The sequence below is a fragment of the Trichomonas vaginalis genome, chromosome III (assembly GCF_026262505.1).
Source record: "Trichomonas vaginalis G3 chromosome III, whole genome shotgun sequence".
NCBI classification, from domain to species: domain Eukaryota; phylum Parabasalia; order Trichomonadida; family Trichomonadidae; genus Trichomonas; species Trichomonas vaginalis.
In genome coordinates this window covers 26,614,133-26,636,048 of record NC_067205.1, presented here as the reverse complement: position 1 = coordinate 26,636,048, position 21,916 = coordinate 26,614,133, and the positions used below count along the sequence as shown (strand labels likewise).

At 32.2% G+C, this 21,916-nt stretch overlaps 12 protein-coding genes and 1 pseudogene across 13 annotated transcripts, besides 4 other annotated features; 8 read left to right on the top strand and 5 right to left on the bottom strand.

Moving 5' to 3' along the window:
- Nucleotides 1-611: 611 nt before the first annotated feature.
- Nucleotides 612-639: a mobile genetic element.
- Nucleotides 640-730: 91 nt separating this feature from the next.
- TVAGG3_0769690 (uncharacterized protein) lies at nt 731-2,242 on the top strand (the record flags this gene model as incomplete). The annotated part of the gene is made up of 1 exon (XM_001302396.1): nt 731-2,242. The coding sequence occupies one exon, from the start codon at nt 731-733 to the stop codon at nt 2,240-2,242; it is 1,512 nt and encodes a 503-aa protein (XP_001302397.1).
- A 1,381-nt stretch (nt 2,243-3,623) lies between these two features.
- On the top strand, nt 3,624-5,297 carry TVAGG3_0769680 (ankyrin repeat and SOCS box-containing protein 4 family; the record flags this gene model as incomplete). Its single annotated transcript, XM_001302397.1, has 1 exon — nt 3,624-5,297. The coding sequence occupies one exon, from the start codon at nt 3,624-3,626 to the stop codon at nt 5,295-5,297; it is 1,674 nt and encodes a 557-aa protein (XP_001302398.1).
- Nucleotides 5,298-5,766: 469 nt separating this feature from the next.
- Nucleotides 5,767-6,891, top strand: TVAGG3_0769670 (uncharacterized protein; the record flags this gene model as incomplete). Its single annotated transcript, XM_001302398.2, has 1 exon — nt 5,767-6,453. One exon carries the CDS (start codon nt 5,767-5,769, stop codon nt 6,451-6,453), a length of 687 nt encoding a protein of 228 aa, XP_001302399.1.
- A 477-nt stretch (nt 6,892-7,368) lies between these two features.
- On the bottom strand, nt 7,369-8,067 carry TVAGG3_0769660 (transcription-initiator DNA-binding domain ibd family; the record flags this gene model as incomplete). The annotated part of the gene is made up of 1 exon (XM_001302399.1): nt 7,369-8,067. One exon carries the CDS (start codon nt 8,065-8,067, stop codon nt 7,369-7,371), a length of 699 nt encoding a protein of 232 aa, XP_001302400.1.
- Nucleotides 8,068-9,334: 1,267 nt separating this feature from the next.
- TVAGG3_0769650 (glucokinase-2) lies at nt 9,335-10,518 on the bottom strand (the record flags this gene model as incomplete). The annotated part of the gene is made up of 1 exon (XM_001302400.2): nt 9,385-10,518. The coding sequence occupies one exon, from the start codon at nt 10,516-10,518 to the stop codon at nt 9,385-9,387; it is 1,134 nt and encodes a 377-aa protein (XP_001302401.1).
- Nucleotides 10,519-11,178: 660 nt separating this feature from the next.
- Nucleotides 11,179-11,802: a mobile genetic element.
- Nucleotides 11,803-12,477: 675 nt separating this feature from the next.
- Nucleotides 12,478-13,551: a mobile genetic element.
- Nucleotides 13,552-14,278: 727 nt separating this feature from the next.
- On the bottom strand, nt 14,279-14,599 carry TVAGG3_0769620 (uncharacterized protein; the record flags this gene model as incomplete). Its single annotated transcript, XM_051245933.1, has 1 exon — nt 14,279-14,599. The coding sequence occupies one exon, from the start codon at nt 14,597-14,599 to the stop codon at nt 14,279-14,281; it is 321 nt and encodes a 106-aa protein (XP_051092520.1).
- Nucleotides 14,282-21,916: part of a mobile genetic element that runs on past the window's edge.
- TVAGG3_0769610 (uncharacterized protein) lies at nt 14,853-15,047 on the top strand (the record flags this gene model as incomplete). The annotated part of the gene is made up of 1 exon (XM_001302402.1): nt 14,853-15,047. The coding sequence occupies one exon, from the start codon at nt 14,853-14,855 to the stop codon at nt 15,045-15,047; it is 195 nt and encodes a 64-aa protein (XP_001302403.1).
- Nucleotides 15,210-16,063, top strand: TVAGG3_0769600 (annotated as a pseudogene). Its single transcript has one exon. A coding segment is annotated over exon 1 (854 nt).
- TVAGG3_0769590 (uncharacterized protein) lies at nt 16,060-16,461 on the bottom strand (the record flags this gene model as incomplete). Its single annotated transcript, XM_001302403.1, has 1 exon — nt 16,060-16,461. The coding sequence occupies one exon, from the start codon at nt 16,459-16,461 to the stop codon at nt 16,060-16,062; it is 402 nt and encodes a 133-aa protein (XP_001302404.1).
- Nucleotides 17,362-18,138, bottom strand: TVAGG3_0769580 (uncharacterized protein; the record flags this gene model as incomplete). Its single annotated transcript, XM_051245932.1, has 1 exon — nt 17,362-18,138. The coding sequence occupies one exon, from the start codon at nt 18,136-18,138 to the stop codon at nt 17,362-17,364; it is 777 nt and encodes a 258-aa protein (XP_051092519.1).
- TVAGG3_0769570 (organellar and viral DNA polymerase type B) lies at nt 18,156-19,348 on the top strand (the record flags this gene model as incomplete). Its single annotated transcript, XM_051245931.1, has 1 exon — nt 18,156-19,348. A coding segment is annotated over one exon (1,193 nt), but the record flags the coding sequence as incomplete, so codon positions are not given.
- On the top strand, nt 19,563-19,925 carry TVAGG3_0769560 (uncharacterized protein; the record flags this gene model as incomplete). Its single annotated transcript, XM_051245930.1, has 1 exon — nt 19,563-19,925. A coding segment is annotated over one exon (363 nt), but the record flags the coding sequence as incomplete, so codon positions are not given.
- On the top strand, nt 20,145-21,140 carry TVAGG3_0769550 (phage tail repeat-like family; the record flags this gene model as incomplete). The annotated part of the gene is made up of 1 exon (XM_051245929.1): nt 20,145-21,140. One exon carries the CDS (start codon nt 20,145-20,147, stop codon nt 21,138-21,140), a length of 996 nt encoding a protein of 331 aa, XP_051092516.1.

Genomic DNA, 21,916 nt, shown 5'->3' with positions numbered 1-21,916 from the left:
GGGAGTTAAAATAATATCAAATTTATACTAATTTACTTCAAAATACAAAAGTATTTGACAGCTAAAATTAGTTACTTTAGCAAGCCTATCAATACCCTTTTACGATTATTGTTACTTTTTCGAAATAAAAGTAAAAACAAATTTATACTAATTTACTTCAAAATACAAAAGTATTTGACAGCTAAAATTAGTTACTTTAGCAAGCCTATCAATACCCTTTTACGATTATTGTTACTTTTTCGAAATAAAATAAATTTATTATCAAAAACCTTTTTTTTCTTAGTAAAAATAAAAATGTTATTTTATATCAAGTTTTTATTCATAAATTTTTATAATGTTGTATAAATTTGAATGTGGAAATCTGTAATAATTTTATCTTGAAAAGACTTGGCATTCTCAACAATGAATTGAGGGGTATTGCATCCAAATTCTGTAATTTGCGCGAGCGAAGCGAGCGGCTTAGGTCTAAGATTTTGATTCAAATCTTTGCTTATATTCCTTAAATTCTTTATGAAACTCGCAACAGTTCCATAAAAAATTTTAAATTCTAAACTGTCGAAATTACCGATCGGTAATCACACCCTTCACGGGTGTGTCACTTTTTACAGCATGTAGGGGCAATTTTAGCTAAAAGTGACACACCTGTAAAAAGTGACACTCATTGTCAGCATATTAAAATTAGTTTTTTCATGATACGATATCGGATTTCAAAAAATTCATAAAAATACATATGAAAGCTGTCGAAGTTAGAATTGAGCAAGTTATCGTTCCAAGAGTATTACCATGTAGTATATTTGTTTCATGGAAAGGAAAAGGTGCAATTGGAAACTCCGAACCTGTCAAAGTGCGTGAACAAGTTGTAAAATTCAATGCTGCTTTCGGAGTCCAATTTGAAGGAAATAAGGAAGAAGATGTAATCATTTCTGTCAATACTATCAATAAAAACAATCAGTTCATTAAGTTTTCGGATTCTCATATAACAATCAATGAATCTACTTTCCAAAAGGCTTCAAGCTATGTACAACGCGTCTGCACATCCTCTATTGGTGATTTCATTGTTGTTGCTGAACTGAAACCCGCAGAATTTGAAGAATTTAAACCAAAGCTCACAGTTGACGAAGTATTGCAAAGATATGGTAATAACATCAACTCCATAGTTATTGATAGCACATACACAGAAAAGGATCCTGATAAATACATCAAATCAGATATTTTATTGCGATTATTAACAAAATACCCGCGTGACCTAATTACGCAAAACCATATAGATACCCTTAATGAATACCTCGCTAAATTGCAGCTAAACGACAAGAAAATCGACTCAAAACACGAATTATACGTCAAAGCGATCAATTCTCTTCTTGAGAAGGATTTGCTTTACATTTCATCTTCTGGAGATATTAAATCGTACGGAGCTTATCATAATAAGCTGGTTGAGAGATTTCCTTTAATTGCCGTCATAATTTGCCAAGAAATCCAAAAGATGAGGGAACAAACACTCATATTCAACTCCAAGGACATCGACAACATCATGATTGAAGTCTGTTCAATGTTTTCTTATTTGATCGGAAAGAAAGCAACGACAGAGCGCTTACTCTACCTCGCATGCAACATCTGCTTCCTCTATACTTATCTCAAGACCTCAATGAACTTGAAATGCGATCAATTAAATTTATTTTTGATTATGACCTACAAACAATTACTCTGCTTCATATTTGAGCAGATTACCAACCAGTTGAATGTTTTCGCTAATGATTACAACAAAATCGCAAGATGGCAGCGAAATATCCAGTCTCTTGCAGATGATTTGACGATTTCGAACGTTCTCTTGAATGATGTTTACGGATACCTTTCCACATACTTTGACCGCTCTCTTTTCCTCAGTTGGCTCCAAAATGACCAACTTGAAGTCAAAAATTTGAATTCATTGAAGCAAATGTTCCCAGGAGAATGGATTTATATGAAGAACATTGAGTTCATTAAGAATAACCTCAAAAATGTACTAAAACAAAAGTATTCCAACGATCAAATTTCTCCTTATTGCCAAGGATCAGTTTTGGTATCAATAATGAAGAAATTCGAAAGATGCAAGTTGGTTTCTTTGACTCCGAAAGACATTGAAAAGCTTAATCCTTCATTAATACCGAAAAACGGAATTACACCAACAGAATTCATCGAATCAATTTCTGACATCCCAAGTGATGTAATCGTCCCATCAGCTTTACCAAATATAAAAGAATAAATTAAAAATTTATTTGCGATTAAAAATATTTTTATAAATTAACTGTAATTTTCACATATCCTAGCTTATCTATACTTTGAGTTTTGTATAAATTTTATTTTATTCAATAATTTTATGGGAAATTATTATTACCAAATGCGCATTATTCCATGATTATTCGAAATTTTTGCGTCTTTTTCCAAATAGCTCCATCGAATGATGTTATATTTGATCAAATAACCCGTAATTAGACTAAAATAGGTAGAATTTATAACTCATTCAATTATTTTCACATGGTTTATAAAGTTACTATTGTATTTGCCTCAATTTCCCATCTTTCGAACCGAAATGTGGCAAATCATGATCAATTGTCAATTGAATGAATATTGAAATTTCAGGAACTCCATTAATTTTTACATATTCCATAAAAATTTCCATATCACAAATAATTTTTACCAAAAATTTTATCAAAAAGCAAATTCTTCATTTCTGGTCGAATCCAAATCTAAATATATACATGAACACAATATGTCATTTTTACCACTACAAGCAAATTCTTCATTTCTGGTCGAATCCAAATCTAATATTCAAAGTCATTCTTGATCATAAAAATAGTCAAATATATCCAATTGCTAACTCTTCCCAAAATCGCTTCTATCGTCCTTTAATGATGTAGATAAAGTCGTTTCACACGCCCTATAGTAGTTTATTGTCCTTATAGTGGTAAAAATGACATAGTATATCATAAAATTTCATAAAAATCAATTTTTTGATGGATAATGAAATTTCAAAGGGAAAAAATTGCTGGATAATGGGATTTCAATTTCGATCCAATTTTGTTTGGGAATTGGATTTCAATCACCTGGTTGATATCCTGGAAAATCTGGAAGCTTTGTTAAGATCTCCAAAAAATATAGAAATGTTTTATTCTGTCCTTTTAGGACGATAGAAAAATTCCGAAATCCCACAATTCATTTTATTAGTGTCTGATCAAGACAATGACCAAAATAAATACAGTGAGCTGCGAAGTATCTATAAACACTACATCGATTTATATATTGCTTTGTATCAGCTGAAAACTGGAAATGTAGGAGAATTAAACGAGATTTTCAGAAAGATCAAAACAGAATTGATTGAATCAAAGAAATATCCACTAAAAAAGATTATAGAAGACATTTTAAATATCATCCCTTATAATTTTCGATATACAAAATCATATTTTTATCTTGCCAAACTAATTTCTGATGATTATCATGTAAAAGAGTATATCAGTGTTCCTCAAGTTATTCGTTATCTATATTATAAGGAATATGGAATTAAATTAAACAAATCTGATGATTTCGAAAAATTTAACACAACAAATCTCGATATTCTTACAAAAGATACAATTCATAAAGCAATTATGGATAATGACTTAGAAAGATTCATCATATTTACTGAAAGAGAAGATTTTGATAAAAATCAAAGTCTTGTTACTGAATTATATCAAAATCCTATGAAAGATTATTCATTGCTTGAAATATGTTGTTATCATGGAGCTGTTGATTGTTTCAAATTATTAAGATCGGAATTTCAATCAGAAATCACTCCAAAATGTCTTAGATATTCGTTTTTGTGTGGGAATCAAGAGATCATGAGTGAATGTTTGAAATATCAAACACCAGATAAAGAATGCATGAGATATGCAATTATTTCACACAACATTGATTTTGTAACATTTTTAATGAATGAGTTTAATATAATGATCAATTTAGATTATTGCACGATATATAATAATCTTGATTCACTTTTAGTTTATTTCGATCAAACTAATGATGTTAACAAATGCTTTATATATTCAGCAAAGTTTGTCATCCCATCCCTTTGCGAATATTTCGTTTCACATGGTGCAAATGTCAATGAAAAAGATAATGATGGAACTACAGCTCTTCATATGGCAGCATCTCGAAATAGTAAAGAAACAGCTGAATTTCTTATTTCACATTGTGCAAATATCAATGAAAAAGATAAAGAAGGGAGAACAGCTCTTCATTTTGCGGCGGCAAGTAGTCATAAAGAAACAGCTGAACTTCTTATTTCACACGGTGCAAATGTCAATGAAAAAGATAACGATGGCAAAACCCCTCTTTGTTTTGCTGCAACAAGTAATCGTAAAGAAACAGCTGAACTTCTTATTTCACATGGAGCAAATATCAATGATAAAAATGAATATGGAGGAACAGCTCTCCATAATGCAGCATATAATAATCATAAAGAAACAGCTGAACTTCTTATTTCACATGGTGCAAATGTCAATGAAAAAAATAAAGAAGGGAGAACAGCTCTTCATTTTGCAGCACAATGTAATCATAAAGAAACAGCTGAACTTCTTATTTCATATGGTGTAAATATCAATGAAAAAGATAATGATGGAAGAACAGTCCTTCATTTTGCAGCAAAACATAATCGTAAAGAAACAGTTGAACTTCTTATATCACATGGTGCAAATATTTATGAAAAAGATTACAATGGTAAAACCACTCTTCATTTTGCAGCGATGAATTATACTAAAAAAACAGCTGAACTTCTTATTTCACATGGTGTAAATATCAATGAAAAAGATAAAGAAGGAAGAACCGCTCTTCATATTGCAGCACGATATAATCATAAAGAAACAGCTGAACTTCTTATTTCACATGGAGCGAATATTTATGAAAAAGATTACCATGGCGAAACCGCTCTTCATTTTGCTGCAACAAATAATCGTAAAGAAGCAGCTGAATTTCTTATTTCACACGGTGCAAATGTCAATGAAAAAGATAAAGAAGGGAGAACAGCTCTTCATTTTGCAGCATATAATAATCATAAAGAAACAGCTGAACTTCTTATTTCACATGGAGCAAATGTCAATGAAAAAGATAAAGAAGGGAGAACAGCTCTTCATTTTGCAGCATATAATAATCATAAAGAAACAGCTGAACTTCTTATTTCACATGGAGCAAATATCAATGATAAAAATGAATATGGAGGAACCACTCTCCATATTGATAATTTTTGTAAGGAAAAAAGGTCTAAAAGATTATTTATTTTTAATTGAATTTTGGACTTTTCTTTCCAAAAAATAATTTCCGATCTTGACTATTATTATTTTCGTGTTTGTCTCTTATATCTCATTACGAACTGTTTGTTTAATAAAATAAATATGATATATTTTTTAAATAGGATTTTAAACAATTGTCATTTTAATAGCAAGTCAATCTGTTGTTGATTTTAACTCATTTTAATTAATTTATCGAATAAAGTGAATATTTAGATGCTGAAAGTTTTAGTGCCAAAGGAAAAATATACTTGGAATGTGAAAATGATATCCAAATGAAGAAATAATGCATATGTGAAATTCAATAAATTAATTCAAAAAAGTAAGGGTCCGCAACAATGATAAGTAAATTATGTATCACTTTTTAATCGCTTTCATCAAATAGAATAGATAATATTCAATACCCTGTATCATTGCAACGTACCCTTAAGAATGCTAAAATCTTTGACACTTTTTATACGTTGAAAAAATGATGTTTATGGATGATGTGGATATTAAAGCCAGGAGGCAAAAACAAGCTGCGTATAAAGCAGAACTTGATGCTCAAATCAATGCAAAAAATCATGTGGCTGCGACTCCACCTCCAAAAGAAAGAGTAACAAATTCAAATCAAAATCATGCCAACATAAATTACGGCTTTCAAAATAAACCTAGTGTTGACAACACTCCAGTATATATTGCGCCAATTCAAGTTTCTAAACCAAACGTTTTTCAAGAAAATTTAACCAGTCAAATCAAAACGATTTTTTCGAATCAGAACACGCGAACATTCATTTCTCCTCTATCATCACCAATTCAATACTTTACATTTCAAGATAAACAACTTACAGAAGATTTTTCATTCCAATTTCGTCCAATTCAACCTAAATTTGTTCCACAAGATCCAAAAGTGGATAAAATTAGGCCAATTCAAACAGATGTAATCAGAATGGTAAAAATGTCGATAAACGAAGTAAACATTCCGCAGCCTTTAATAAACTACCAAGCCATCGAAGAGAAATCTCATACATATACTCCTAGATGCGGTTTTACCCTTAGAGGAAGTAATTTCGAATTTCAGTCGAATAAGCAAACTCCTCAGGATACTTCACCAAGAGAAAGCGAAGAAGATGAAGCCGATCAACACGTATTTCCAAATGATTTGCCGTACTTTTAATACAATTTTATTCTTTTTTGTTTGTAAAAATTTATCATGATTTTATTAAATTAATTTTCAATTTTGTATGGAATTATGCTCTACATTCGATAGGTACCTGATTTTGGTGGTGTTGGTAAAGAGTTTAAGAACTTTTTCGTTACAATCTCTTTTCCTGAAGGATTAATGCTATAAAATCGAAAGAAAATGTGCGCATTTGATATTTGAAGCAGCAAAGTAATAAAATATTCTGAAGTTCTTGAATAGATTGTGTAGTAATTTCAATTCGAATTAATAGAAGTTGATTTCATTCGAAAGATAAGCTCTGCTCGATTAACCTAAACATATAAACCCTGGTGAGCTTTCTCATGATTTCCAAAAAAATTTCAAAATCATGAAAATGATTTAAAAATCCTCCAAAATGAAAATGAAAACTGGTAATTCGAATTTTCTTTGGAATTATTTTAAATTAAAATCCTTTTACTATGTTTAAAACGCTTAATTTTGCATATATAAATCGAGAAAAGATAATAGTAATATTGATATTTTTATTCTTTCTCTTCAAAATCCTTTATAATTATATTTGAATTGTTCAATTTAATTTTTTCTAAATTTTTTAAATAGTTGACTGTTTTTGGAAATACCATGTAATTATTACTTTGAAGTCGAGGCAATTACATATAAATAAAGATAATCGATGAAATTATTTTTTCGGCAATTTAATAATTTTGATAAATTCATGAAATCAGTGTGATTTTTGATATTGTAAAAATCCTTCAAATAAGGGCCAAATTCTTGTTTTAATTTGATAATAATTAATTTCTTATCTTTTGTTTACATATTACAGATAGAGACCAAAAAGAGTACGAATAAGAAGTAAACAAATACATATAAACTTTATCTGATATAAAATCAAACAAATTAATAGTTAATAAATTACAATTCAACACGATTAAATGAGTTATCACGATCAAAGCGATGCAATGGATCAGTAAAAATCCTAACTGTGTTATCATCTACATTTTCACACGTTGGATTCCTTGACAGTACAGGGTTAGCGCCCTTATAAACTTGCTCAAATCCATATTTGGAAAAAGAGCCTTGCTTGTCGAAGAGTGCATTGTTATCGCATTTGGTACCAAGGAAAAGGGAAAATACCTTTTCATCGACTTTAAAATGGTTAGAGTCGATCCACTCAACACCTATAAATGGTGCTGCGGTTGGTTCCGCTTTTGTGATGCATAGGGCATTGTACAACTTAAGATCGAACTGTCGAGCTGTTCCATTGCGACGAGTGAAATATGTGTCCCTTATTTGTTTTAAGGTCATTGGGCGAGGTGACCATTCCGAAGCTGGAATTAATCCAATGGCTTGTGGTTGAATAATCATGTCGGAGATCTTCTCGAAATTTTTCGGGCTACCATTTTCATTTAAGCCAGTGTCAATCTCGAAAGCATTATTAATTTCACAATACTGTGTTCTCGCATAGACAGGCACAGTATTAGGATGATTGGATATTAGTGGAACTCCAAGCATCTGCTGGATCGCTCCAACCTTCGTTTGGGGAATTGGAAAGCCATCAGTGAGGCCCATGAAATGACGACCGTTAGAGATAGGAGAACAAACTTCAGCCATTTTTTGAATTTCAAAAAGATTTTTCTATCGTCCAAAAATTGGGAAAAATTTTTTCCGATATATAGAGGCTATTCATGATAACGGTTTAAATATGAGATTTTTGTGATTTTTGAAAAGAGCCGCTGTTGAAATAAAAATCGAGTAAAAATGTTCTAAATACTATAATTGATTAAATATATAATAATAAAATAGCGGTTTATTATTTTGAGAGAAAAACCTCCAAAAAATGAATCCTTTTGTAATTCGAGATCAGTAACATATTTTGTATATATTTCTTTTCAAATTTCAGTAAAAGGCAGTTGTCGATTTTTGAGAGGATTTATGAAATTAGGATTTAATTCAAATATTAAAAATTATTGTAAATGATATCTTTAAAATTGTGTTTTGTGCATGATTCATTTTATAAGTGAAATTCAATTTGAAAATAATTCGTTATTTCTAATCTACAATTAATCTTTTATATCTGGGATATATCAATTAGTATTATTCATCATTTTTATTTTTGGTCATGTCATGTTTAATTTCAATATTCATTCATTTATTTGAATCTATGCATAAATATGTATCCGTTTTTTCAACTTTTTTCTATTTTCACTTTAAGATTCAATTTTTTCAATTCAAATTTTTATGTGCTATTAATATTGTAAACAAATTTTTGATAATCCAGATTATTGTTGTTTATACCTGCTTTCATTATTTCAACTCAATCCTCTGATTCAATTCAATTATTTGATTCTTTTCAAAACTTACAGTACTGAATTCTATTTTTTATCATACATTTTTTCATTTTTAGTAGTTATATTGCATAATATTTGATTTATAACTTTTTATTGTTTTACATTTTTAAAGGTGCACTTTTCTGTATTTAATCCTTGATTATTTAATTCATTCGATTTTTATTTGACTTCATTAGCCACCATTTTCTTTAATACCATAGATTTCTAGAAATTTTTTCAACATAACTCCAATTTCAGTTTCATTTCGTATTTTGAAATTACAGGTATTCATGAAGGTATTATCACATCAATATACATTAAGAATTAACTATTAACTTGTGACTTAACCTGTATTTTTTTTTAGAAATTATCCCATTTTCTTCATTTTTGTTCACAAAACATAAAAATTCTGACTATATTGATCAATTCAATTATATGTATCATTCACAAACTTTATTAGTTTCATATTTTTTTTCAAAATTTCTCTCTAATGATTGTTTTATGATAACATTAATAATGTGTATACCTAAAACGCATAAAAATAAAGTATTTTGGAAAGTTAATTATAATTTACTCAAAGAAAAAAATTACCGTAAATAATTTATTCTGGCTTATTGGCAATAGCATGTGCCATATAGTCAGTACCGAGAATGTTAAAGTTAAGGATAGATTTCTGGCTGTAAACACGAAGACCGTTCATCCAATCTGGTCTAATGAATTCATAGAACTCATCCTCGAGTTCTTTCATGATCTTCATAACAAATGGGTGGTTCTTAACCTGGTTATCAAGAGAAAGAACGCATGATTCGCAAGAAAGGGATGTAGCGATAGCCTTTGCAGCTCTAAGGTAGAAAATGTAGTGAGCCTTAAGAGCGTCAACAGCATCTTCTTCACCATCCATAGCCTTCTTTGCAACTTCACCAGCATCAATCTGTTCAACAGGAAGTAATTCTCCTGTCTTCTTCTGGTGGTAGAACTGGTAAGCTAATGGGAGACCACGGCCAGAGCAGATATCTTCGTATTCTGGGTCAAGTTCACCTTTGTAGTAGTGGTTGGAGATGTGCTGGATGAGTTCTCTCTCTTGCTTGAAGTTCTTGTGTTCCTTCATGTTTGGAGCAATTTGAACGTGACCAAGTTCTGTTGGAAGAACTAATGGGTTCTTAAGCAGTGGTGTTCTGACAACAAGAGCAGCACCGAGGCCAGATCCCATAGCTAAAACAGCTGTTCTGCCATTAGCAAGTACTGGACCCTTTGGTGCCTTGTCCTGGAAGAGCTGAACGAAGTTCTGCTCAAGGATATCTTTATCAGCAGCGGCGATAACACCGTAAGCACCGGCTTCAAGGTCGTTTAAGAAGACGGATCTGTCCTTTGGGAAAATCTTTTGTGGAAGATCCTTTAATGTAAGTGTACGAACTGCTGGCTCACCTTGCCAGTTTGTAAGGATGACTGTACCTGCCTTGATTGGGCCTGCAACAGCAATAGCTGCTCCGAGGCAGACGAATTTATCATTAACTTGCTTGATTTTCTGTTCAAGATCAGCAAGGACATCAACTAATTGCTTAGTGCACTTTGCCTTTGCGTGACCGAGGTCAACATACTTTTCGCTGTCGTTGAAGGAAGAGATTCTTACTCTGAGACCGGAGCCACCAACATCGCATCCAATGCAGATGGGGAGAGCACCATCTTCTGATACCTTCCAATCGTTGATCTTTTTGACGAGTTCGATGTCGAACATTGAACGAAAATGAAGTTCTCTTGTCAGAAGTTCATACCTGTTAAATTCTTTCAAAAATTTCAATAGAAAATAAATTTGAGAAAAAACTGGCCAAACCATACTCAATTTATTTCATCCTAAAATTAGAAACGAGTATATATGAGTTAGTGGGTGTTAATATAAAAGTTTCATATTTTGTGAGAGTTCAATAGATAATACCAAATTCTCTCTAGTAATTTAATAGAATGCTCAATATGGTACACTTTTTTGAAGAAATTGTCAATTTTGCAATTGCAAATTAATTCTGAGAAATTCACAATTAATCTTCACAATTTGGCAATGGGCTTTTGAATTTCATTGTTTTCGCCATGCATTATAATCATATTCTAAACATGAATTTGCAATAATTTTCTCCATTTAGCCATAAGTTCTGAATCTCTCAAAAAATTATGGCTCTGTGAATTTAGAAAATATTGTTGTTGTAGCTGTTAATGTTAAAATTACAGGGTTTGGATATTCCGATAAAAAGTGTAAATTGGAAGATGAATGGTCACTAATTGCAAACATACCTTTGATCTTGATCTTACATATGCATCGCTAGCATAATCTATATTATGACCTGGATTATGATCACTATTTTCTTATTTTCGCAAATTTGTTAATTTACTCCCAAATAATAGAGAGTAGGGGTAATTTTAGCTAAAAGTGACACACCTGTAAAAAGTGACACACCCATGAAGGGTGTGATTACCGATCGGTAATTTCGACAGTTTAGAATTTAAAATTTTTTATGGAACTGTTGCGAGTTTCATAAAGAATTTAAGGAATATAAGCAAAGATTTGAATCAAAATCTTAGACCTAAGCCGCTCGATTCGCTCGCGGCTTCCGCGAATTACAGATCAGCAAAGATTTGAATCAAAATCTTCGAACTAAGCCGATCGCTTCGCTCGCGGCTTTCTTTATTATTTTAAATTTGCATATTTCCATCAAAAGTTCATAAGGTAAAAAATTTCGTTTATATTTTACTAGAAAAAAAGGTTTTTGATTAATAAATTTATTTTATTTCGAAAAAGTAGCAATAATCGTAAAAGGGTATTGATAGGCTTGCTAAAGTAACTAATTTTAGCTGTCAAATACTTTTGTATTTTGAAGTAAATTAGTATAAATTTGTTTTTACTTTTATTTCGAAAAAGTAGCAATAATCGTAAAAGGGTATTGATAGGCTTGCTAAAGTAACTAATTTTAGCTGTCAAATACTTTTGTATTTTGAAGTAAATTAGTATAAATTTGATATTATTTTAGTTAGTATGGTTAAGTCGTGTACTGAGGCACTGCGCGCCTCCGTACACCACTTAACCTTAAATATTTACAAAACCATTAACGTATATTTTACAACACAAATGACAACACTAACTTAACCTTAAATATTTACAAAGCCGCCAACCACTAATGTTTTCACAAACGACTTCACTAATGAAAAAATAAACGTTCTCACTTACAAAAGTATTGCAACTCCTCCCATTGCTGTGCTTCACATAACAGTTCATATTCTTCTGACTCACTTTCTTCTTCATATAGGTCAAAGTCACTGTCAAAATAAATGTATGTAAGTTTTGACAAAGCTAATGAAACACGTTTACCGTTTGTATCGTATGCTTGTATAAACTTTCCATTCTTCATTCCTTCATAAACGCTCAAACTAACTTTACCCTTTCTCCCTCGTATCTGATAGAATGTATTTTCACGCGGAACGAAGAACAAATTCTTGAACTCATGACCGTTGTAGTTTGTTATCTCAATACTTTTCGTCATTTATATAAAAATAAAATAAAAAATTAATGATATCACCACCCTCACACGTATGAAAACATAGCACAAAAATAAATTTAGGTGAAGTGGTGAGATCTCACCTCTTTTTTCACCTGTTTTTTCACCCTGTTGAATTCATTGCTTTATAACTCTCTTCCTTGGTTTCTTTTGAGAAAGGGACAGACTAGCCCATTGTCACTTTTTAATTTAGCAAATGAACGCTTATGGAGTGGAGTTTTTGGGTAAATCTGATTTGCTTATAAATGAAATAAAATCAAAAGAAACCATATTGGCATTATATTATGCAAAAATAAATGATCTTACTTAGTACTTTTAAAGTTAATTTCAGAAAAAATTTGACACAATGGTATCCGGCACATACAAGTGGTGTACAACCAAAATATAAGTTAGTTTAAACATATATTGCTATATCTCATGATCTTACTTAGTACTTTTAAAGTTAATTTCAGAAAAAATTTGACACAATGGTATCCGGCACATACAAGTGGTGTACAACCAAAATATAAGTTAGTTTAAACATATATTGCTATATCTCATGATCTTACTTAGTACTTTTAAAGTTAATTTCAGAAAAAATTTGACACAATGGTATCCGGCACATACAAGTGGTGTACAACCAAAATATAAGTTAGTTTAAACATATATTGCTATATCTCATGATCTTACTTAGTACTTTTAAAGTTAATTTCAGAAAAATTTGACACAATGGTATCCGGCACATACAAGTGGTGTACAACCAAATCTTCGACTCGATGAACTTGTCATCGAGTTATATTCCAGTGTTGTTCCTTCATTCCTGATTAAGTTGCAAATTAAAGGTCTGGATTCAGAGAGAGTGTTAAAGTTATCAAAAAAGTCACAAGAGATTTCGAAGAAATGACACAATTTAAAAAAGTCGAATGCATCAGTATGCTTGAAGCTGTTCAGAAAGGTCTGAAAAATGATACACTTGATCCCAACATTGTTTACTCAACATTAAAAATATTATTGCAAAGAAAACATTTGATTTAATAAACATTTAATTTATTATAATTAATTTTTTATTACAGTATAGTAAAAAATGCTATAAATAAATTATTATATTTTATTAAAATGTGACTTTTAATAGTAAGTGAATAAAATAAATCAGGAATTGGGAAAGAAATAAGGTTAATTAAAAATAATGAAAATTATAAGTTTAAGGTTAATGAAAAAGTGACAATGGGCGAGTTTGTCCCCCACTCGTTTCTTTTTAGTTGCTTTCTTCACGTCTGTCTCCAACTTGACTGTCTTTCTTCTTCGGCCGTAATGATACCAGTTACTTCCACCAGTCAATGGGTCAAATGGTCTTTCGTAAGGGTTTCCATACATTCCATAGGGACCATACGGAAGAACTACTGGTGGAGAAGAAACATTTTCTTTAGTTCCATCGACTCTATTTAAATGCATTGTTTCACCTTTCATCTGGTCATTAAAGTCTTTTGCGTGTTTTGCAAACTCATCGTCCTTTCCTAAAGCATTTTCTGACTCAGTCACAACCAAATTGGATGCTTTATTTATGAGCCCTATTTTATTTAATCTTAACTTCTTTGCAACCCAGCCTCCAATCTTCCCTTTATTTGCATCTAATGTCTTCGAAAACCTTCCTCCACTCATTTTATTTACTGCGTCATAAGCTCCAAGTGCTTTTGCTCCAAATGCTAATGCTTTTGTTCCCATTGCGCCTAAAGCTGCCCAAGCTACCATTTACACCATATTAAAATCATCTCTCTTCAATATTATCTCATAAAAGTTCTCGTTACTGGAGAAAGTCAATGAAACATAAGCGTTCTCACGGGCTTCGCCCTCACCGCTTTGCGGTCTATCTAACTTCTTTCTTATCTCATCGATACGCTTCAAAATGTCTGAACAATTGCTAACATCTTCTACAACAGTTATTTCATCATGAATGACCTTCAAGAACAAGCTCATTTAATATGCTATTAAAATCATCTCAATAATGAGTCCATCCTTTCCGTCTTTGGGTAGCACAACATCTTTCATTGAAGAAGGTTCGACAAGTCTTATGTTAAACTTACTGACAAAGTTTGTTATACTATAATGCTTCGGCGGCGAATACATGTAGTTTGAAAGACATAATATAGATTCTTCAGCAAATTCACTTATACTGGATTTTATAACAATGTTCTCACGAGACCAAATACCACCAATTGACAATCTTGTAAGCAATCCTGCTGAACCTTCTACTGTAAATGTCGATGGTAACATTCCACGAAGGTCATCTATTGACATCGTTGAGTCACTGTATTTAAATATTTTCTTAAAGCAATCGTCATTATCTAACCATGCAATAGCTTTGAAGTTTTCATTCGAATATACATCTGCTTCATTAAATGTAAAACCCGACTTCTTTGCAGAGATGACTTTAAAATCTATTGAGTTTGTTTCAAAATTATATGCTATGGTAACTTCTGAAGGCAATGGATGTCCTTCCGCAGTCAGTTGTTCTCTCACTACCGTTTGAAGCTTTGTATTAAAAACTTTCATGTCATCTCCTGTATCTAGGTTCACATACACAGCAACAGGAAAACTATCTTGCTTCTTTGTTTCATCATTATACCTCAAAACATTAAAGTTCTTCAATAATATTGTTCTTCCTGCTGGAATACTTCTAACTTGTCTTATTTCAATAGCTTTCTCACCTCCTACATACTCTACCCAGTGTCTTGGATATTCATAAGTATACTGACTTTCTTGAATTTTGGTTGGTTTCATCATAACATGTTCATAGTATATCTTTATACTCTTGTCAGTTAGACTCGGTGCTATGTTCTGAATATTTCTGACTTGCATTTTTAATGGAGATAAAATGAAGCATTTAATACATGACGTAGATGAAGACATGAATAAACTACAGACAAACTTAACTCTTCTCTTATTCTTCCTTTCAGTAAGGACTATGAGTTCTGTTCAAATGGTGTGTATTTCTATTGTGGAAAGATGGGTTCAGGTAAGACATTTAACTTCATTCGTCATATACTCATAACAGAACGTTTAGGAAATGACTCATATTATGACCAAATCATTATATCAGCAACTTCAGACTCTATGGATCAACAGCGAAAACATTTATGTCAAAAGTTCAAGCCTCTGTCGTTAAAGTTCCAGACAGTGAACTCATTGAATTTCTTCAACGTTACATTCGACGTAAGAGGAAATATTATGCCATCGTTGAATTTATACAGTCAGGAATGCAAAAGACTTCTGAGGAGATGGAAAGAATTATTGACAAACACCACTTACGTCAGTACTCAGGAGTTTACGATATGAAACGACTTACAAACTACATTCTGTCAAAAACTTTCAAAATACCCCTTCAAAAAATATCCATCAAACACTTTATTAGTTTGTGACGACTTCGCCGGAAAAGGTTTAGTGTCAAAACCAGACTCACCATTAGCTAACATCATTACTAAAGTCAGACATTACCATTTAACTGTAGCAATACTTATGCAAACATGGAGGTTTTTAGCTTTAAACATGAAACGTCTCATAACTGACTTCGTTATCTTTCAAGGTTTCTCACGCTATGATATTGAACTCATTTGGAAACAGTCAGGTATAACATTACCTTTTGAAGAAATTTGGGAAGCATATAAGTCTCTCATCTCTCCTCGTTCATACCTTGAGATTCATATCATGACTAATACCATTAAAGTCAAAAATATTCCATGGGAACGACCAACATTGTTTTAAAGTTTAACCTTCAATTGACTGATGGTAAACAAATTCCATGCATCTCTGTCGCCATTTCTGTTAATATTTTTGCTGTCATTCATATCATCCACTTCCCCATCCGTTAGCTTTTGAGGATATGCGTTAGAATAGCTGTTCTTAAATGAAGGCTTTTCACCTTTGAGAGCATAAACTCTATAACTTTCTGCATACTTTATGTTTGAACCTCCTGAGCCATCATTGACATAAATTTTTATAGGCTTCCACCCTTTGTTCATGTTCCTGCTTCTTCCCTTAGCTCTTTTGTTCAGTAGTTCTACATCTTTATACACAGCACCTGTCTCAGTGAATTCAACAATATTTTCATTCGTTAGCTTTACATTCAAACCCTTGTCGAGTATATTGTTCATTTCATACATATAAAAGGTTTTTATTCTATATGAAATGAGAAGCAAATCCATCTTAGCTGGTGCCGTTAATGTTCCAATTGAACCAACATCAAATGTTGACTCACGAACGACAAACAATATTGTCATAAAGAACTATAGTTCAGAGTGTTTGAAAGAAAAAGAACCAGAACTTAAGTCGGTGAATTTAAACAGCTTCAAACGCTAACGCTACATCAGATGTTAAGTTAGAGTATCCACCACTGGACCAAATTCTTTCAAGAGAAGCCAACGACAATCCTTACACAAATGTTCAAACAAATCCTTCAGATAACGTAGACCATTACCTTCTTCAGTTATACCAAACAATTTTACTCAAAGACGATAAGAAGCTTTTGAAAATCTTATAAGCAAGAACCAAATAATTCTAACAAAGGAGGACCTTGAAAATGTTATCTCACGAATAACAGGGAAACAATGTGTCATTGACTATCTCGACCCTGAAATCGAATGCTGTGGTCAAACTCCACTATTCATGAAAATAGGTAACATCCGCATCATTGAAACACCAGGAACTACAGGAGTTGAGTTTAAGTATAAATATTCGAACGAGTATACAAAACTTTCAACAGAATATAAACTTTGTTTGAAATATGTTTTAGTAAATTAAAGCAGTCAGGAGGGCTCTTTGAGCCCATCTTGGCGCTTTGCGCCGTCAGTCAAAAAAATTTCAAGTTAGCAATTTGTAATATCTATCCAAAACTTCTTCAACAGTATCGAACTCATCTTCATAATGCAAACCTAATCTTATTGACTTGGTGCAGTTTTCACTAACACAATATTTTTCTGTTCTCTTGACTGACATAACTAACTCATTTGTTTCATCAAACAGCAACAACCAAAGTTCATGACCTAATACATAACATTCATACTTTATATTTTTAGCTCTGAGTTCTCTTGTAAGCTGTTGCATTTAATATTTTCTAAAAAGTCAACTTCAACAGTCATTCGCACTGGTGCCTTCAGTTCTACAGGCTCTCCTTGAAAGTCAACAAGTCTGAATTGCATGTCTTTCAAATTATGAGGACTAATGCGAACCCATTTACCTAAATGAGTTGCTATGACAGGAACGTTTGGAATGAACATTGAATTGACTGCATAACAGAAGGATTTATATTCTACTGAACCTTTACTATTAACTCCTGAAATGCCTGTGACATTAGCTATTTTAGACTCAATGTATAAACAATTACCATAACATACGTATGGAACAGATTTCATCTCAATCGTTTTGTCAACACTTTTCAAAGGAAATGTCATATGGTATGCACCCAAAAGAAGTTGTACTCTATGACTCATTCTTGGTATCTTAAACTCCTTCACATAACTGAACTTCAAAACTCCTGCAATAAGTTTAACATTCATTAAGTTTTCTTCGTTATCCTTGTTTATTGTAGTATTTATGAGAGCATTTAACACTCCAGCTAATGTTTCCATCTTATATTCTACATTATTGTGAAATCTTATTTCGTGCTTCTTTCCATCTATTTCAATCTCCATGAAATCTGTTTCATCTGTTATAACGAATGAAGCGATAGTATTGAAGTCAACCATTCTGAATGCAAGCGCCTCATTCTGTAGACCTAAGTTTGTTTGTAGCTTTACTGTCCCGTATTCGTTTGGGTCTGTACTTTGCAAATAGAACAACATTTTATTCTCATTAAAATATGAGTATAGCTGCATATGCGTATGAAGCTGACAGAGCTAAACGTTTATATTTTGGTCAATACTCTCTCACACTTACTGACAAATATATTGTTATCACTGATGGAAATACTGAGAAATACATAACATGGAAGGACTATGAAAAGTTTGACCCTATTTTAACTCCATGTACTATGCCGTTTATAAAGGACGGTGAAATTATTGAAAAAGATAATACAACCGTATATAGGTCTGTTTATGAAGCATTAGAATATATGTTGAATCATAACCCAAAAAGATTTGACCCAAGCACTACACCATGTGCAATGCCTTTTATTAAGGACGGTGAAATCGTAAGAGTTCCGGATTCAACGGTTTACACAGCTGTTCAAAACAGTTTACAAAACATTTTAGCGAATATCTTTAATTCAGAAACTACAGAAATAAAATTACCATATATAACAGATGCTAAAGAAATTAAATCAAAAACGACAACATTATTTACGTCACTTAATGATTTAATGACTTATATCATTAATATTCCTGCACCAACTACAGCATTTGATCCAAACTCGACGGTTTGCAGTGTACCTTTCATAAATGACAGTTCATTAATTGCTTTAAGGGATTCGACAGTAAATGAATCATTAAAGGCGTCATTAATGAAAATCATTGATTTTAATTCATTCACGAATACATATAATTCATTCATTAATGTTTCATATGCTTCTAAAGAAGGTGAGCCAAAAACTATCGATAAAGCGGTGTATGAAATAAAAGCATCAACGACGAAATTGAATTCGTTAACTTTTGACGGTGATAGTTTCGTTAATGACATAACATCGGGGAAAACAATTTTAACGAAAGAATACTTAAAATCTCATGTTAGTGAGTTCGTTGAAATTGAAAAAGAAGGTGGAATTAAGTTCGATCCACTGAATTTCATTTTCAGCTTAGCGAATGCGGGTGTTAGTTTCGCTGAATGGACAACTATACAGAGTGAAATAAATGCAATATGGACGTTTTTGGGGTCAAAAGCGGGAATGGGTGAGCTTGTAAATGCTGCAAGAACATTAGGTGAAACAGGAAATTTTGTAGATGGTTTTAAAAGACTTGTTTCAAATGTTTTAACAAACACAAAGAAATTATTTAGATATACCGTACATAACGGACGGATTTTCGAACAGATAGCAACAAACCCTCCGGTTATGGCTGCGTTGATGATGGTTAGAGATATAAAACCACGTAACGACGGGAACGAAGAACATGAACAACAGGATACTGGTCGGGTTATTCGAGACATTAAAAACGTGTATCCTGAAGTTATTGATTTATTTAGAGGAGTTAATGATTCAATTTCAAAACATTCTATAACCCTCGATGAAGAGAATAAATTAACAGATTATATATTCGTCATTATTGCAGAATTAATGAAGAGAATAAATGAAAAAGGAATTGGTGATATCATTAATGTCAGCGATGTAATGATGAAAAGAAATTTTGACTCATTATTTACAAAACCGAAAACAGAATATAGTCTTTATGACGTAATTACCGAATTAATGAAAAAGATTAATGATAATAAGAGTTCTGGCGGAAGAGTTGAATTAGAAGTGAATGATGTTAATGAGAAATTAGCCGAAAAAGCAGACAAAAATGAGCTTTTAGCTCTGAGTGATAAAGTCAAGAACCACGTTCATTATATAACTTCAGACGAACAGATTATAACGGACTACCATGGATATTTAACACAGGATGAACAAATAAGCACTGAAGATGTTAATGAAAGAAGATATAAATACATTCGTGCTAAAGGTTATGACATAAGCTGTACTGTACATTATGACACGGGTAAAGCGCTAGAAGCATTTGGTTATAACGATGAAATTTATGCCTCTACTTTCTCTGTTAAAGGTGTATTAGTTGAACCAAGATTTACTTTGAGAGTTAAGTCAAAAATAACGTTTGAAGATGCTATTAAAAGTAAAGCTGACAAAGTTGAACTCGAAGCAATGAACAAAGTTTTGAAATCTCATAAACACAACATCTCCGATATAAATGAACTTCAAGCTACATTAAATAGTAAAGCTGACAAGAACCATACACATGAATCCTTCACTACTGTTAGAGCAGACGACATAATATTGAACTATACCCTTGGTTCAAGTGCACCTTTAGAGAATCCAAGTACAAGCGTAAAAGATACACTAAACTCCTTAAATAGTAAATGTATGAACATTGAAGGTCATGTCAGAAACTTTGAAACATATGAACTACCAGCAATGTTAGATAAGAAAGCAGACAAAGAACATACACATAACTCCTTCTCAACTGTTGCTATAGAAAGTATTGAAGGAACGGTTGACGGAACTGATGGGGATGCATTATATTGTAAACCTCCTAACTTTCCACAAGGTTTAACATCGAATGAAAACATAACAACGAAGAAAAAAATTAGCTGTAAAAATGTTTATGTCATGGGTGATGAAAATAATGTTAAATTCACTGCTCAAGATTTATATGATAAGAAAGCAGACAAAACAGAGCTTCAAACATTAAAGACTGAAATACTTCAAACATTATATCCTGTTGGTTCTATTTATACGTCAATGAACTCAACAAATCCAGAAACAGTTCTGGGTTTTGGTACGTGGAAGCAGATTGTAGATAAATTCTTATACTGTGCTAACTCTTCAAAGCAAACAGGAGGTTCGAAGAAAATTAAAGAAGCAAACCTTCCACCGCACACTCATACAGGAACTACAAACACAACAGGTAATCATTCACATTCAATAACAAAAAGAGGTTATACAAATCTTGCAGCAGGTTCGGATAGACAGGGAATGCATAGATATGATATTTCAAGTGACCCAGTAGATTCAAGCGCAGGTATTTTCTGTGGAACCACAGGAAATCATTCACACACTTTCACAACAAATCCAACAGGCTCGGGTGAAGATTATATGCCACCATTTGTGACTATATTCGCATGGTACCGCGTTCAATGAACGCGCTTGAGCCTAGAATAAAATCTTTAACTTTACATAAATGAGCTTGAAAGAAGTATTCGAACAACATCCATGGAGGTCATTTAAGAAGTTCAATGAAGCTGCAAAGAGTTGGGGATTTACTAACAGAGCTGAAGTGAAAAGGTTCTTTGACAAAAATGTTGTACATCAAACAAAAATAAACCCTTACGACTACTTTTTACCAATTTACTCCAACACTCCTGACGCATACCAATTTGACACTCTCATTCAAAGCAGAAAAGGAGGACATAAACCATTCCTCATCTTCATTAATGTTAACACTCGTAAAGCATATGCATATAATGAAAAATAAAGGAACTCGTGAAGTGTTAAGAGTTTTACAAAAGTTTGTAGCAGAACATAGCCCAAGTACTTTAACATCAGACCAGTGCATACCTCAGCAATGAAATCACAGATTTCTCATTAAGCATAACATAACTCACTACACTACTGAAGACCATAACCATAACATACTCGGCATCATAAACCGCTTCATAAGAACGCTCAGAGATTTAAATCAAGAGCGAGACTTTACCGAAGAAACAATGAAACATTTTCTCGAAGTATATAATTCCTCAACACATTCTACAACAGGACATACACCAAATTCAATGACACAACAACAAGAAGAAAAGTATATACAAAAGAAACGAAGCCAAACACAAAATATCAGAAATTCAACACAATTTACCCTCATTCCTGGTACAAAAGTTCGTGTAGTTCTTGACGACAAACCGTTGACAAAGAAACGTTTA